This window comes from Gossypium raimondii, chromosome 13, assembly GCF_025698545.1.
Source record: "Gossypium raimondii isolate GPD5lz chromosome 13, ASM2569854v1, whole genome shotgun sequence".
Classification (NCBI taxonomy): Eukaryota; Viridiplantae; Streptophyta; class Magnoliopsida; order Malvales; family Malvaceae; genus Gossypium; species Gossypium raimondii.
Window position 1 is genome coordinate 50372352 of NC_068577.1, and position 16328 is coordinate 50388679.

The window sequence follows — 16328 nt, forward strand, 5'->3', positions numbered from 1 at the left end:
TTTAAATTTATTTTTAATTTGTTGGGAAACATTTATTTTTAAATTTTTAGTGTTTGGTGTATTAAATTTTTAAAAAAATTATATAAAAAAATAAAATTAATATGGCCAGATCAAGCTGGGCTTGGGTAAAAATTTAAACCCGTTTTGTGGGTTGGGCCTAGGCATATCAATTGGGCCTAAAAATTTATTAGGGTTTGATCCGGCCCAACCCGTAGCAACTTTAAGCAATATGCATAAACCTCGGCAGTATCAAGGCCATTCAATAGCACCAATTCTTTATTTTTGTTATGCTGTCAAATTTAGCCTTTGACTTTTACATTTTTTTATCAATTTGATTTTTATTTAATTTGATTATCAATCTTTCAAAAAGTGTTAAATCGTTTTTCTACGGAAATGTTAACTAAAACATTAATTTTTTAACAATATTGGCATGGCAGCAGTAAAGTAAAAATTTTATTTAGAGTGATCAAGATAAGATTATAAAATTTGGGATAAAACTAAAACTCTTGTATTACAATTGCTTGAATTAAATTAGTTATTTTTAAAAGACTAAAAATATAATTTTTCACTTAATCAAAAGTTCGATTTTTTATTAATTTTGGAAAGGATTATACAACAATTTTTCCGTCAACTCACATATTAAAAATCTCATGAAAGTGATATGTGTTGCGATATTTCAAATATAATATTTTCATTAAAAATAATAATTTAAGTCCTTTTAAAAATTAAAAACTAAATTTAAATTGAGAAGAGATAAAGGATAAATTTAATATGATGTAATAAAAAAATAGTGTGAATGTTAGAGAGATAATCAGACATAATGAAAACATTGAAAATATAAAGAAAGAAAGAAAGAAACATAGTGAAAACTTCCCTTACAAAAATGCAACATCTTAGGGATAATGAATGCCACTTGTTGAAAAATTCACTAATTACATGCATCTCCAGACAACCATAAATAGCGGCCAACCTTAGAAAGAAGCCCAACACTTTTCTTTTTTCATGTAAAATCTTTTTCATTACAAAACAGCATTAACCGTTAGATTCAAGTCAAGAGAAAACAGATCAACTGTTGAAGTCGTTCGTTACACCTTAAAATAACCATGAAAAAAACTAGCAGTGTGTTACGTTTATGAAAATGGAAACACCAAATTGGCAATGCCAATAAAGAAATAAAAGAAAAAGGCAACAACTTTAAGGAATAAACAGTACATGACATAGACACAGCAAAAAAACTCTTCTTTTATTTAATTTTGATTTTCTTTGGGAATTGGAGGGACAGGGTTCATTTTTCATTCTGGGTTTTGGTTTTTGTCGAGAGAAAAAGAGAAAGAAAAAAGAAGCAATGGCTAAGATTTTGGGGAAAGCAAATCTCTTTGCAGCTTGTGACTATAGCCAGAAGAAGAGCCAAAAAGGTGGAGGTGCATTCTATTCTAAGAGAATTTCTGGGTTTTGTTTTAAAAAAAGTAGATTTACTTCTTTGAAGATGAAATCTATGGCTTTGAGGTGTGATTTTAAAGGGCAAAGAGTGGTCTATTTCGAGAAGAAAACTGTGAACAAGAGAAGGTTTTATCAAGTTCCCATCAAAGCACAGGTTGGTTTTAATTAACTTCATTTTTCTTTTTCAATTTCTGGATCTTTCTCTTTTGGAGAAGTGTGGGTAATTTTTTTTTTTTTGAAGTATGTTCTCTTATAAGCTTTCTGTAGTTAGTTCCATGCCAAAGATCAAACCTTTATACATTTATAAAATGGTTTTGGTTTTTGCTATTCATTATATGATACTAAACATTAGCATATTTAGTAGTATATTAGGTTTATGATTAAAAGTCTTTTTGTCCCCATAATTTAATATGTTTCAAAGATCAATAAACAAATACTAATTGGCTTCTCTTTTTCTTTTTTCTTTTTTTTTTCCTGGTATTGTTCTTCAATAGAATCAGATGCTAAGTGGCCTTATTGGTAGAACTCAAAACTGGTGGGAGAAGGAACTGCCACCAAATATGAAAGAAGTGGCATCTGCACAAGACCTTGTGGACTCGCTTTTGAATGCTGGTGATAAACTCGTTATAGTAGATTTCTTCTCCCCTAATTGTGGTGGCTGCAGGGCTCTTTTCCCAAAGGTTATAATTGTGTAGACTCATAGTTTTATATCCTTTGTTTTGCATAGTTGTGTATCTTCATGTATTTAGATTCTTTGTGGCAATTGCATGGATCTTTTTTTCCAAGGTTATAATGATGTAGGCTCATAGTTTTGTATACTTTGTTTTGCATAATTGTGTATCTCCGTGTATTTGGATTAATTGTGGTGATTGCAGGGCTCTTTTTCCCAAGGTATAATAAAATAGACTTATAGTTTTTATACACTTTGTTTTGCATATTTGTGTATCTCCATGTATTATTTTTTGGGTTTTTGGTGGTTGGAAGTCACTTTTCCCCAAGATATAATGATCTAGACTCGTAGTTTTTATGTGCTTTGTTTTGCTTGGTTGTGCATCTCCATGTGCTTACACTATTTTGTTTGTATTTGGGTTAATTGTGGTGATTGTGAGCTCTTTTTAACTAGGTATAATAATTTACATACTTGTGTTTGTACTGTTTGCATTAGGATTAATTGTAAATTTGGTTGTTGGGTCTGGAAGATTTGTCAATTGGCAAAGATGAATCCGGATTTGCAGTTTCTTCAGGTGAATTATGAGGAGCACAAATCCATGTGTTATACCCTTAATGTCCATGTGCTGCCTTTCTTCCGGTTCTATAGAGGGGCTCAGGGGCGTCTATGCCAATTTAGCTGCACCAATGCGACGGTTAGTCATGTTTTCCCTCCCTTCTGATACAATTTTTTTCAGATATGTTTAGTAATTAGAATGAGAACGGGCAGCCTATCTGTCATTCTATGCCCATTTATGAACATTGCGTAGTGCATAATAGTTATGAATCGGCTACATATGAGAAACCAAAGATGGTTTTGTTGCTTTCACTTAATTTTCGAGATTGTTGACAGATAGATTGCTGCTCAGCTGATGCAACTGGTTTTGCATCTTATTTGACATTGGCATAATATAGGTTGTTCTTTTTCGATTTTTTTCACAATGTTTATCATGATACATGTTCCAATTACAATGGTAATAATGATTCCACAGATCCATAAGTTTAAGGATGCATTGGCCAGGCAGACAGCAGATCGATGCAGCCTTGGACCGACAAAAGGTCTTGATGAGAAGGAGCTTTTGGCATTAGCAGCCAACAAGGAGCTTTCCTTCAACTACAAACCAAAACCAGTTCGATTGGATCCCAATCCTGTTCCTGCAGTGGAAGACATTCTGGTAAAGAAAACATCCGTAAACCGTAAAGATAGTGAGGAGAAAACCTTGGTTGGTGCCCGGGGACGATGTTAGGCGTATTTTTGGCAGACCTCAAATGTCCTCACCAGTTGCCACTGTATAGTTACTAGAGTTCCATGTTCAACTTACATGTACTAAAATTCATGTTAGAAAGGAACAAGCTAGTAGAGGATGAAATTCCAGTAATGGCATCTTGTCTCCTCCATGGGAGTTGCAGGCTTTTGGATTTATTTTTTTGGAGCCTAGCCTGCTTTGATTCAAGGGTGTCTGAAGAGCAAGTAGCTGTGAATATGTTGAGTTAATGTAAAAAAAAAAAAGAAAAAGAATATTCGTATTATGTATAGCATATGATTATATATAAAGTGAAAGCCTTTTTCTTTTGTTTTGTTTATCATTTTCCTTTTTCTTATTCCTTGTATGTTTATATGTTTTATTACAAAAATTGAAAGGTGAGTGTCTGATATGAATACTTGTTAGATACAATAAAGTTGATTATTGTCTTATAATACCCCACCAGACTGATTTTTTTTTTTAACAAAAGCTAGAGAAACAATGAAACCGTAACAAAAATGTTAGAGCTCCACTTGAAGCTGGATAATCTAACACAATTTGTATTGAAATTACAGTAAAATTAAATATTAGAGCTCCAGTTGAAATGTCAAAAGGGTTCTAAACTTGTTAAATAGCAAACATCCAATTAAGAGTAATTAATTCCAAAGATCAAAATCCAAACATTATTTCGGTTTTTTTTTCTCTTTTAACCGTCTAAGGCCAAGCATGGTAAAATCAAAGTGGTGAAACAATCACAAATATTGAAAACTGAAGAGTGCAAGAGCATATCGTTGAAAATAAAATATTAAATATCGATGGAGGGTGAGTATTTTTAAATAAAACGTGTGATTCAACCGAGAGAGAGTGGGAGACTTGCGGTTTGTGAGAGGCGGCTGAGAGAGGAGAGGGTGAGCAATTGAGTAGAGGCCAACTGATGGTAGAGGTGCGGCCGCGCGGGAGGAGGTTGGAGGCGCAATGGAGGTTGTGTAATTAGAGTTAGGGTAAATTACACCATTAGTCCCTAAACTATGAGTATTTTTTTCGTTTTGATCACTTAGTAAAAAAAAGTTATAATTTAGTTATTGAACTATTCGAAAGTTTTTATTTAAGTTACCGAACTATTTAAAAGCTTTTAATTAAGGTATTGGGCTATTAAGTATTTTTAAAGGAAAAGGTTCCGCCAGCGAGCTCTAAGCGACGATTCGACAATCGGTACGATAGATTGATACCCATTGATGAGTAGAAGAACATATATTAGGTCCAAGTCGATCTGACGATCAATGTTGGAAATCGAAGAAAAAGTTGTTTGAATTTTGATTTGCAGATTCGTAACATCTAAAACTATTTCATGAAAAAAAACTGAACTATAGAAGAGAAGGGGAAAGAATACTTTTGATTGATACAGACAGTGCAAACAAAGAAAGGCATATACCACTGATTTTAACTGTTTAGTGACGTAAATGAAAATTTTTGAATAGTTAAGTGATCAAAATAAAAAAATTACCTAGAGTTTAGTGGTTTAGGAATGGTGAAGGGAGAAATGAGAGAAATCAACGGAGGAAGCCGTAGATTGCAGATAAGGCTTAAACTTTGATTGTTTTAAATTTTAAACTGTATAATATTTTGTAATTTGTATTAAATAGGTTTGGGTAAATTATATGGTTTATTTTGGATTCAGCTCTATTATTGGATTTGGGTTAAAATGATTTTAAAATCTAAAATCGAAATTTATCAAACTGAATTTGACTATTATGATCAGTTTCATTTATTTCCATTAAACTTAGCTCACCCGATGTAATTCACCGTTTTATTTAAAAAGTAAAAGAAAAAAGAAATGATATGAATAACCTATCATGTAGTGCACAACTGTGGTGAATTTGTGATTTCATTCTAAGGCTCCTTTTGTTTCACTGAAAATGGCTTCCGGAAAATGATTTCTGGAAAATGACTTACTTTTCTGGAAAAGCTAATATTTTCTAGTGTCTGGATGAATCTGTGTAAAATATTTTCTTTTGTTTGGCAGGTTCTTTAAAAATATTTCATAAAAGTCGTTTTCAATTAAACAAACATACATTTGAGATTTTTTTTATTTTTTTATTGTTTAATTGAGTTTATTTTATATCTATAATTTTATATTTTACATTGTTTTTACATATATTAAAAATATTTTGTTAAATTTAGGTTCATTGCAACGATTATTTTTAGTTACATGACTACCGATGAGTATTTTTTATTTAAAATGTGACTTTAACAAAATTGACAAAAAAATCAACAATGTCAAAGAATTGGGCTTGATTTTTAAATTTGAAAAATAGAGGACTAAATTCTTGAAAATAAAAGTACATAAACTAAATTGCAAATTTGTGAAGAGTATATAGACTTATGACATATTTTAACATTTATACTACAAAACATTTATTATTAATATATTTATAATTGTAATAAATATTTAGTATTAAAATATTAATATTGATATTTTCAATAATATGTGAACAATATTATTTAAAATTATTATTTTTAAAATTTACTATTAAAATAAAATTTAAATATTAAATTTTTTTAAAATAATAAATTATATTAATTATTTATTATATGACTAAATATAAATAATTAAATACGTATGTTTAATAATATTAAAAATATAATATTTTATATTAATATTTTAAATATTTTTAAAAATAAAAATAAAAATTATTATCAATATAATAATATTAAACTTGATTTAATTTAATTTTTATATAAAAGTAAAATTATCTATTAAGGAGCTCTTTTTCGGAAAATGACTTACGCTTTTCAAAAGGGTAAGTCATTTTACAAGGAAAAAGACTTATTTTGCCATTGACCTGTAAGTCATTTTCCGTTAACCAAGTTGTTTTCTGTGAAACAAACATAGGAAAATGCAGAAAACATTTTCGATAAAACCTTTTACATGTAAACAAACAGACCCTAAGATTATACTATTTTTAGAGTTGACATAAATATGAAAATACATCATCATATAGAAAATTATGAGTACACTTAGCAAAAACAATAGAAATGTAACACTCTTAACCCGTCCCCATTGTCGGATTAGGGTTATGGAGCATTACCATACAATCGAGAATCATTTATCTATATATGACATTAAAATAAATAAATGACATTCAAAACATATCAATCATAGGCATTTCGTCCCTAAATCGACCCTTCGAGGCCTTAAAAATAGCTTTGAGGCAGTCCGGAACTAATTGAAACAAATCAGAAGTTTTAAGAAAAAGTTGTAAAAATTGGAAAAAAAAGGGTTACACGGTCGTGTGAAATTACCCCAGGCCATGTAACTTTCGAACAAGGGAAACACGACCGTGTCCCAGCCCATGTCCTCACCCATGTAACTCACTGAGTAGCCCCACAAGCCCGTGTGTCAGGCCGTGTGCTAGGCCGTGTAACTCTCTGAGTTACCACACATGCCCATGTGTTAGGCTGTGTGCTAGGCCGTGTAATTCACTGGCTTGAACACTAAGAAATTCTCAAATGACACACGACCATGTTATAGCCCGTGTCTTAGGTAGTATGAACCTAAAATTAAGCCATTTCATAACCAATTCATGCATAACTAACCCATCCATTTATGCAAATTTTCAAGGGACCTAAGCATCATTCAAATACATATAATCATGCCATTCCAAACTACCTAATTCACTAACTAATATGTCATTCAACGGCACCACAAATATATCAAAACATTACAGACCGAAACAAGTCAACATTACCTAGTTCATGCATAAAATCTAGTTTAAACACATACCAAAACTTATCACAGTTAACCATTTTCAAGTCATCATAAAATACCAAAAAGGAACCTTATGTACAAGCATTTGAAAGTGACCAAAATGGCAATACTTGGTGAAGCATTAAAGTACACCAAACCAAACATAACCTTCAAAGCATAAACATACCAAGACACCATTACAAAATATCCTATACATTTCAAAACTACATATTTATCTATATATACATGCCACTACCCTAGAAGATACAAAAACTACCAACTTAGATGGATAGTGTGAGCCAGTTGTTTGATCCTTCCAAAATGTCAGCAACGATTATCTACAAAACAGTCCACAAGAACCGGTAAGTTTACATAACTTAGTAAGGACATAGTATAACATTTAATCTAAATACAATTAGACACATTTCACATACTATTTGGTTTAGGGTTACCAAAGTACAAACAGGGCACGTATGTGCATTCAGGGGTATCGAAATACAAACAGGGGCACGTATGTGCATTTAGGGGTATCGAAGTACAAACAGGGGCACGCATGTGTATTCAACAATAATTATCTATAAAAATATTCATTAAATAACAACAATATAAGATTACAAGTAAAGCTTTATTTACGTATTCAAATACTATGGACTTACCTATTTAATTCCGGTCAATAATACACTGGGATTATTCCGTTATTTTTCTTTTTCCTCGGTTATTGTCTCTCTGATTCAAATCTTGATCTATATAATAATTAAATATAATATATTAATCTCATACACATTTCACATTCCATTCAATGCATATGACCTTTAAATTTTCATTAATTACACATTTTCCTAAACTTTTACAACTTTTACAATTTAGTCCTCTAACTCGAAAATCATCAAATTGACCATATTCTAAGAATAAAATTACAACCAAATATTCTAGGCCCTTTAAGAGTCCCTATTATACATTAAATTCACCATCAAACCTTGAAATTTTGACATTTTAACAATTTAATCCTTAAATCAAAATCTAACAAAATTACTTCACAAAACAACCAAATATCACAACCAAAGCTTCAAATATATAATTATCATCACAAAAAACAAATATTCAACAATGGTAACTTTCAAAATTTTAACAGATTCAAAAATGAAGGTACGGGCTAGCTGGACCTAATTACAACGATCTCAAAAACATAAAAATTACAAGAAAATGGGTCAATTTCCATACCATGCAAGGTAAGGAGATGACCAAAGCTTCCTAGGTCTCCAGTGGTGGTTTTCGACCAATAATGAAGAGAAAATAAAGAAAAATGCCTTTTGTTTCAATTTGTTTTATTAATTTTGAATTAATTACAAAATTGTCATTAAATCAATATTCTTTCAATTTTTCTTTGATTTTTAACCCCATTACCGTTCACCCACATTTATTAGTTAAGCTATTAAATCATATAAATGCAATAATTAACAAGTTTTGCAGCTTTTATAATTTAGTCCTTTTTCTTTAATTGGCTATCTAAACGCTAAAATTTCTTGACCAAATTTTAATAAGACTCTAATGAATCTGTAAATATTCTATAAATAATATTTACGGGCAAACACGACAAAAATTTGTGGTTCCAAAACCACTGTTTTGTTACCACTAAAAAATGGGTTGTTACAAGAAACTTAAAGGAACGTTTTCAAAATGTTCTTTTTATTTGGTTTTATTTTCCCTTTGATAACACTACAATACAAAATAGATAAAACCAAATATGGTCCAATAATTAACATGAAAATGTTACAGAATGAAAAAAAACAATACAAAGCAGAAACAAACTAATGATTCCAATCCAAAAGAGCCAATAACAAAAAGTGAGCAGTTGCTTTTATTACAAGTTGATCGATGTGTGCATTTATGTGTCCTGCATGTAGCAAGTGAGCAGTTTTCAATCCAAAAGAGTCAAGTGATTATAGCTTTGAAACTAGTTTCCAATCCAAATTGACTCATTTATCAAGAAGATAAAAGAATTACAAAGACAAGTGAAAAGTAGATGGAAAAGAGACATGTTTGAGAATCTCTTAATCATCTCGTAATCATTGTGTGATTCTAGTAGTTTTAGTTCCTAAGAAAAATAATAGTATTAGAAAGTATGTTGTTTGTAAATATAGCACTAAGATTACCATTAAATATAGGCATTTGATACCTAAGCCTAAGCTTGATATGCTAGATGGACTGCATGGTGCTTCTACTTTTACTAAAATTAATCTTAAAGGTGGATATCATCAAATTATGTAATGAATAGAAATGACATTTAAAACCATATATGGATTATATAAATGGTTGGTAATGCCTATTGATTTAATTAATGTAGTTACTATTTTCATGAGATTGATGAATTAAGATCAAATTTGAAAAAAAAATTATTGTTATTTACTTTAAAGGCATTCTAACCTATGGTACATCATGTTAAGCATGTTAGATTTGTTGTTTATGTGCTTCAAAAGGAACAACTTTATGCTAACATTCAGAAGTGCATCTTTTGCATAGATAAATTAATTTTTTTAGGTTTTGTTGTGACTTGTGAGTGCAAACAGAATTGAAATTGATGAGGAAAAGTGAGAGTTGTTCGTTCGTGGTCTACTCCCAAATCCATTTCCAAGATAAATCTTTTCATGAGCTCGCTAACTATTATAGACATTTTGATGATTCACTAAATGAAATTGTAAAGAAATATGTGGGATTTAAATGGGGTAATAAGCAAGAGAAGGACTTTCAAACTTAAAAAGATAAGTTATGTGGTGAACTTATTCTGAAATTTTTGAAATTTTCTAACATTTTTGAACTTGAATATGATAAACAATTGTAGTATATTTAATATTTTTAATATGATGTATTTACATGTTTAAATTTCGTTTACTCACAATTTAATCTTAATTTGTTTCATGTTAATATCATAAGTATTGCATGTAACACCCCTAACCCGTATCCGTCGCCGGAATGGGGTTACGAGGCATTACCGGACAAAACACAACTTTCATACATTTAACTAATCACCACATAAAATTTTAAAATTTCAATATAATCATGCATATATTTCAATCTGGTATAGCATATATCGAAACATATTGATTAATAGTATATGCGACAAGTTTCATAGACACATGGTTTATTAACTAGCATTATTCATTGTATATATATATATAGTACCTCAACACAAAATCGCCAATTTCATTAAATTTCTTGCATAAATATTAAAATCGCCAATTTCATTAAATTTCTTGCATAAATACTAACACTAAATAAAGACATTACATGTCATTAAATATCAAAACACACATCACTATAAGGTCACTCTATTTGACTAAAATAAACATGCACCAAACTACTCATCCTTAGAAATTAACATGTTACCATTCATTTGGTCATTTTCCAAAACTTAAGCTAAAATCACAAATGAAGATTAACAATAATAATAATTCAATTATGCACATATGTATATACCTAAACGGACATTAACTTATCCAATTTTACTAGTCCATTTTTCTAAATTATCATACATCATTGTTGATCACATTTTTAATTCCATAATCTAATATATATACACATATGCATAAAAATGTTTTCTATTAATTTACTACCTTACTAAACCGTATCCTAGTCATTTTCAAATGTAAATCAAACACTATTCAATTACATGCAAAAACATATCATAAGATATAATCATTATATATATAGTATAGAAGACAAATCTACTATGCATTAAACATGTCAAACCAAACTCAGATAAATATATTTAATATTAATTCGTAACATATCTAATTATAATCCAACATCCCAAACTCAATTACTTAAAAACATTTTAACAAGATAAATTAACACAGTTCACATATATGCATCAATATAAAAAAAACCGTGAACCAACCACAAATTCATAACCATTAACAATATGCCAAACACATCACACACATATATATATATATACCATAACCGAAATTTGCATAAACTTAAGCATCATATCTAGCCATTTTCGCATGGCTTATTATTTACAAATTCAAAAACTAACCCAAAACACAAACTAGCCTATACATTCCATAAGAGTAAAGTTCAACTTTTGAAAATACCAAAATAACGATCGATAGTGTGACTAATTACTTTGACGACCCCCAAGCTTGTAACTTGTTTCGAAAAATCTATAAAACAACGAACGAACACAGACACAGTAAGCTTGAATAGCTTAGTAAGTCATAAGCAATTAAATCATTTAAATGACATTAATAATATAATTTAGCTAAGACGAATCAAACAACCCTTAATCACATATACATTTAATATAGTAACGAATTCATATAGCATTACAAAAATATACTAGCAATTAAACATCACTTGGCCGAATACACATATACTCATAAACACTCATAACTCTCACTTTCGATATCAAAAATACATCATTTGGCCGAATATGAGCATTCATATAAACACATATTATTCTCTATATACCATATATAATTTATATCACTATTTCAAATACTAAACTTACCTTATTTTCATTAACATTGAATTTAACACTTATTTGACCCTTTTAGCTCAATTTCACATTCCATCACAACTAAATAATGCCCATTGAACCAATCGAAACTGAATAGGATGCTCGAATAATCATATTTATCGTACAATGCCAACGTCCCACACGTGGTCTTACATGTAAACATGTAACGATGCCACTGTCCCTCATAGGGTCTTATTCGTAATTACAATTTGATGCCACTGTCCCACACAGGGTCTTACTCAAAAATACTTATCGAATTTCCTTTGGTTCGTACAGGACTTTCAGACGTCCTAATTTGATCGAATCAAATTAGAATATATTATTTCTATGCAAAATCATATTAGACTATCACAATTATAAATTAATAGAATTCAAACCAGCATATTTAGTTTACATACAATTCAAATTAACAACGTTTATTTACCTATAGACTTACCTCGGACAAAGATAGACGAACCGGGACGACTATTCCACAACATTAGATTTCTCTTGATCCAATTTCGATTTCTTTTTTTCTTGATCTAAATTAGTATAATTTAAACTTATTTAATCACATATTCAATCAAATTTATCCAAAATACATAAATGGACAAATTACACTTTTGCCTCTAACATTTTACATTTTTCACGAATTAGTCCCTATTTCACAAAATACAAAATAAACAAAATTTTGTTGCACAATAGCTGGCCGAATATTCACTAAGCTCATATAAGTCCATGATTTTCATTTATTTCACATTTTAGTCCCTCAATTTATTATTTTTTCAATTTAGCCCTAATTACTCAAAATCATCAAAAATTCAAATACAACATATGTTTATCCATTTATATATTTTATTTTCTAGTATCAAACAACAAAAATCACAAGCTTTCAACAATGGTAAAACACAAAATCATCATCAAATTCAAAAATTCAAGCATGGGTCGAGTAGTATTCGAAGCAACGATCTCAAAAACGTAAAAATTATCAAAAACCAAACAAGGATCATACCTAATTTTTGTCTTCCAATGGTCGAATGAACAAAAGCTCAAAATGTTCTTTTCTTTCTCAATTTTTCGGCAATAACAAAGACAAAATGCATGGCCACTTTGTTTGGTTTTATTAATTAATATATTATTTACCTATTTACTATTTTAACCTTTATAATTAAATTATAAAACCATATAATATATGCCCTTAACCGTCCATCACTTTTTTTCATGGTATAATTGCAACATAAACACTTCTCATTAAAAGAACAAATCAATTTAGCACTTTAACAAATAGTTAGTAACTTTACCTTTTACGCGATTAAATCCTTTTATTAAATCGGACACCCAAATGATAAAATTTCAGAACGAAAATTTATCAAACACAAATTCACACAGTATAAACACCAAAAATAATTTTAAAATATTTTTTTAACTAGGATTCGTGGTCCCGAAACCACCGTTCCGAATAGGGTCAAAAAATCGGGCTGTTACATTGCATGTGTTGTTATTATTATTAATAGTTCATGGTAATCTGTCTGGTATACGAATTGTATCTGAAACTCTCCATTTGTGAAAAGAAAAAAGAAAAAAGCACGGGTTTTCTAATAGAACTCCTCCTACCCTACGATAGTTGACACGTCAAAGAAGTTTTACCTGGAATAAAAGAACAAAAAAATGGATTCATGAAGGTTTAATTAGTAAATCACTCCCACTCTGGATTCTTTTAGATAATGAAGATATGATTTTAGGTTATGTTTCAGGAGAGTTTTACCAACGTGGGATAGAGTAAAACAAAGTGAAGTAAGTGCTTATGATTCAACCAAGGGGCGTATAATTTATAGACTTCGCAACAAGGATTCGACGATTAGGTAGTTTTTTTAACTTCAAGATTTCTTTCAGGGGGATCCAATTCAACTTTCAAGAAACTTATTTTCTTCCAATAAGCGAATTCAAAAAAATTTAAGGAATAACAATAAACTATATGTTTCATTATTTATTGTATGTTATTTTTAAACTATATTATTTTTAAACACACACCCTATGTTCTAAATACGTAGTTTCCACATGCATGGCATGTGATAGAATTTCAAGTATACTATATTTGAGCACTTTATTGGTGTTACTTTTAACCTAGTCACTAACTCAATTATGAAATTACAAAATACCCCTTCTTTTAAATTATAATTAATGTTTTGACATTTTGCCTTTTCATATTTTGTATCATCTTTAAGTATTTTAAAGGTATAATGACATTTTTGGCACTCCAGCTTTACAAGAAAATGTCATTTTAGCCCTCAATTTAATTTTTTTTATCTCTTTTAGCCCTTGAACATGCTTTTTTTTGGTCAAATCACCTCGAAATGGATGAAAAAATTAGTGTTTATTAACTTTGCTGATGTGGCATACATGTGAAAGACATGTCAACATTTAATATATGTATTTTTTAAAAAATTAAACAAAATTAAAAATATTTTTGTATAATTTTTATACTTTTCAATAATTTTAATAATTTTAAATTTTTAAAAATAAAATTTTTATAATTTTTAAATTTTTAAAAATTAATTAAATGCTGGTGTATCATCCACGTGATAATCCACATGCATTCCACATTAGCAGAGTTAAAAAAACTTAAAAATTTCATCTAGTTTGGGGTGATTTGACAAAAAAATACAAATTTAAGGGTTAAAAAATGTGAAAAATTAAATGAAGGGCTAATAGTTTTTTTTTTGGTAAAGTTGGAGGGTCAAATAGCCATTATGTCATATAAAGTACTTTTCTTTTCAGATAAAATTGTTATATAATATTTTGGGAGCTTAACTTAGATTAAAATGACTAAATCACTTTTTAGGCACCCAATAATAATATATCACACCAAATTTTTTAAGAGCGAAATAATATAATAATACATCAAGAAGCATAAAATTAATTCTTTTGACTATTTTAACCTTAAAACTAATAAAATAATAATATATTTTTTATAAAATTCTAAATCTCTAAACACTAAATCCTAAAATCTTATATCCATTTATACCTTAAATCGCAATTTAACACTTTCTTTAATGAATTTTAGTTGATAAGATAAAGTTAGTCAATTTGGTGTTTATGACACTTTGACGACCATCGATGTTTGCTTTGAAACGGAACCAAAGATGTGAACGGCTTAAGTTCAACAGTGATAGAAAAACTTAAGGGCACGTTTTCTAGTTAGGTTTTTTCTTTCAAAAACTACAACATAAAATAAATAAAATCACTTAAACCCTAAGTACATGTCATTTACAATCAAAAGGGTACATGTCATTTACAATCAAAAGGGTACTTTACAAATTTTTTTTAGTCACAGTCGTCTAGATGCTAGCTTCAAAATTACCTAAACTTGCGTACGGGAAAAACAAACTGTATGCTGAGCAATAGAGCTCAATAGTACATTTATAATTCAAAGCATATATCATAAGCATTAGCAAAACATTTCAATTCCAAACATGTATGTCTATATGCACATAACATCCTACTAACTTACAAATTAGTTGCCATACTTTTCATCATCAAACTTTATACTTAAGTATGTACCAAATGTTTATTCAATCCAATCCAATTACAACATTAAGCATTCAAGTATAAATATTTTCCATGAATCACTTACATTATATGACACATAATTCACTTCTTAATATCACATTACTTATTAGTTTTTAGAGTCTACTGACTCATTCATATCCATTTTGGCCCTCAGAGCTCAATTTCAATTGATTTGTATACCCAGCTGTGTGATTTCAACATTTCTTTCGCATTTAAGTACAATTCATTCAATGGTATCAATTTATACACATTCATATCATTCACCAAGTTACATTTTACAACCCTATTAACCTGACTTGGACGGATACATGATCGTCCAACCAACATACCAAAGTGCATTATTAATTAAATCGAAGTAAAATAACTGGCACATAATGTGCATTCTGGCACACGAAGTGCATCCTGGCACACGAGGTACGTCTTGGCGCGTAAGTGAATAACCCGTACACAAATCAATCCTATGACATGCCCACTATATTTTACTCAGTCGACTAGTTAATAGGGTACCAATATTCAATTCCTTTTTACAATTTAGTACACATATCCTTTGTCAATCATTTCCACTATTAAAACTCAATTCAACAATACATCACACGCATCCCATATTATTCCATACATTTTTACACAATTTCCATAGCATATGACATATTTAGAACAATTCCTGCTATTTTACATTTTATTCATTTTAGCCTTTTATTCTGAGAATTCACATTCAAGCTTAATACAATAGTTATATTATTACTATATACTTACCTTGATACTACCGTATGCATGTAGCATGAAAATTCAAGCAATTTATATGACTTTAAATTATAAATGTACAAACTAGAATTTTTAGCTACTCATCTACCATTTTCGTTTTTCCTTTTCCTCTCGGTAGTTCTGCGTCAATGTTAGCTAGGAATAGTCATAAAAAATAACATACTATCAAATTCCAACCAATTCACAAGCAATTATCAATTTATGTAAAAATTGATAATTTAGTCCTTAAAAGCGGGACAAGCATAACTTCCAATTCAAGGCCTCAGATTAAAATTTGATTTCACCAAAACTCATTAGGGACCTTCTATTTTCTATCTCTACCAAAAATTAATGATAGTTTTGCATTTTGTTTAATTTG

The 16328-nt window shown here is 29.6% G+C and overlaps 1 protein-coding gene across 1 annotated transcript; it reads left to right on the forward strand.

Annotated features, from left to right (window-relative positions):
* The first annotated feature begins 1032 nt into the window (after window positions 1-1032).
* LOC105782934 (thioredoxin-like 1-1, chloroplastic) lies at window positions 1033-3730 on the forward strand. Its single transcript, XM_012608039.2, has 4 exons — window positions 1033-1594; window positions 1935-2120; window positions 2640-2804; window positions 3141-3730. The coding sequence occupies exons 1-4, from the start codon at window positions 1346-1348 to the stop codon at window positions 3393-3395; spliced, it is 855 nt and encodes a 284-aa protein (XP_012463493.1). The 5' UTR covers window positions 1033-1345; the 3' UTR covers window positions 3396-3730.
* Window positions 3731-16328: the final 12598 nt, after the last annotated feature.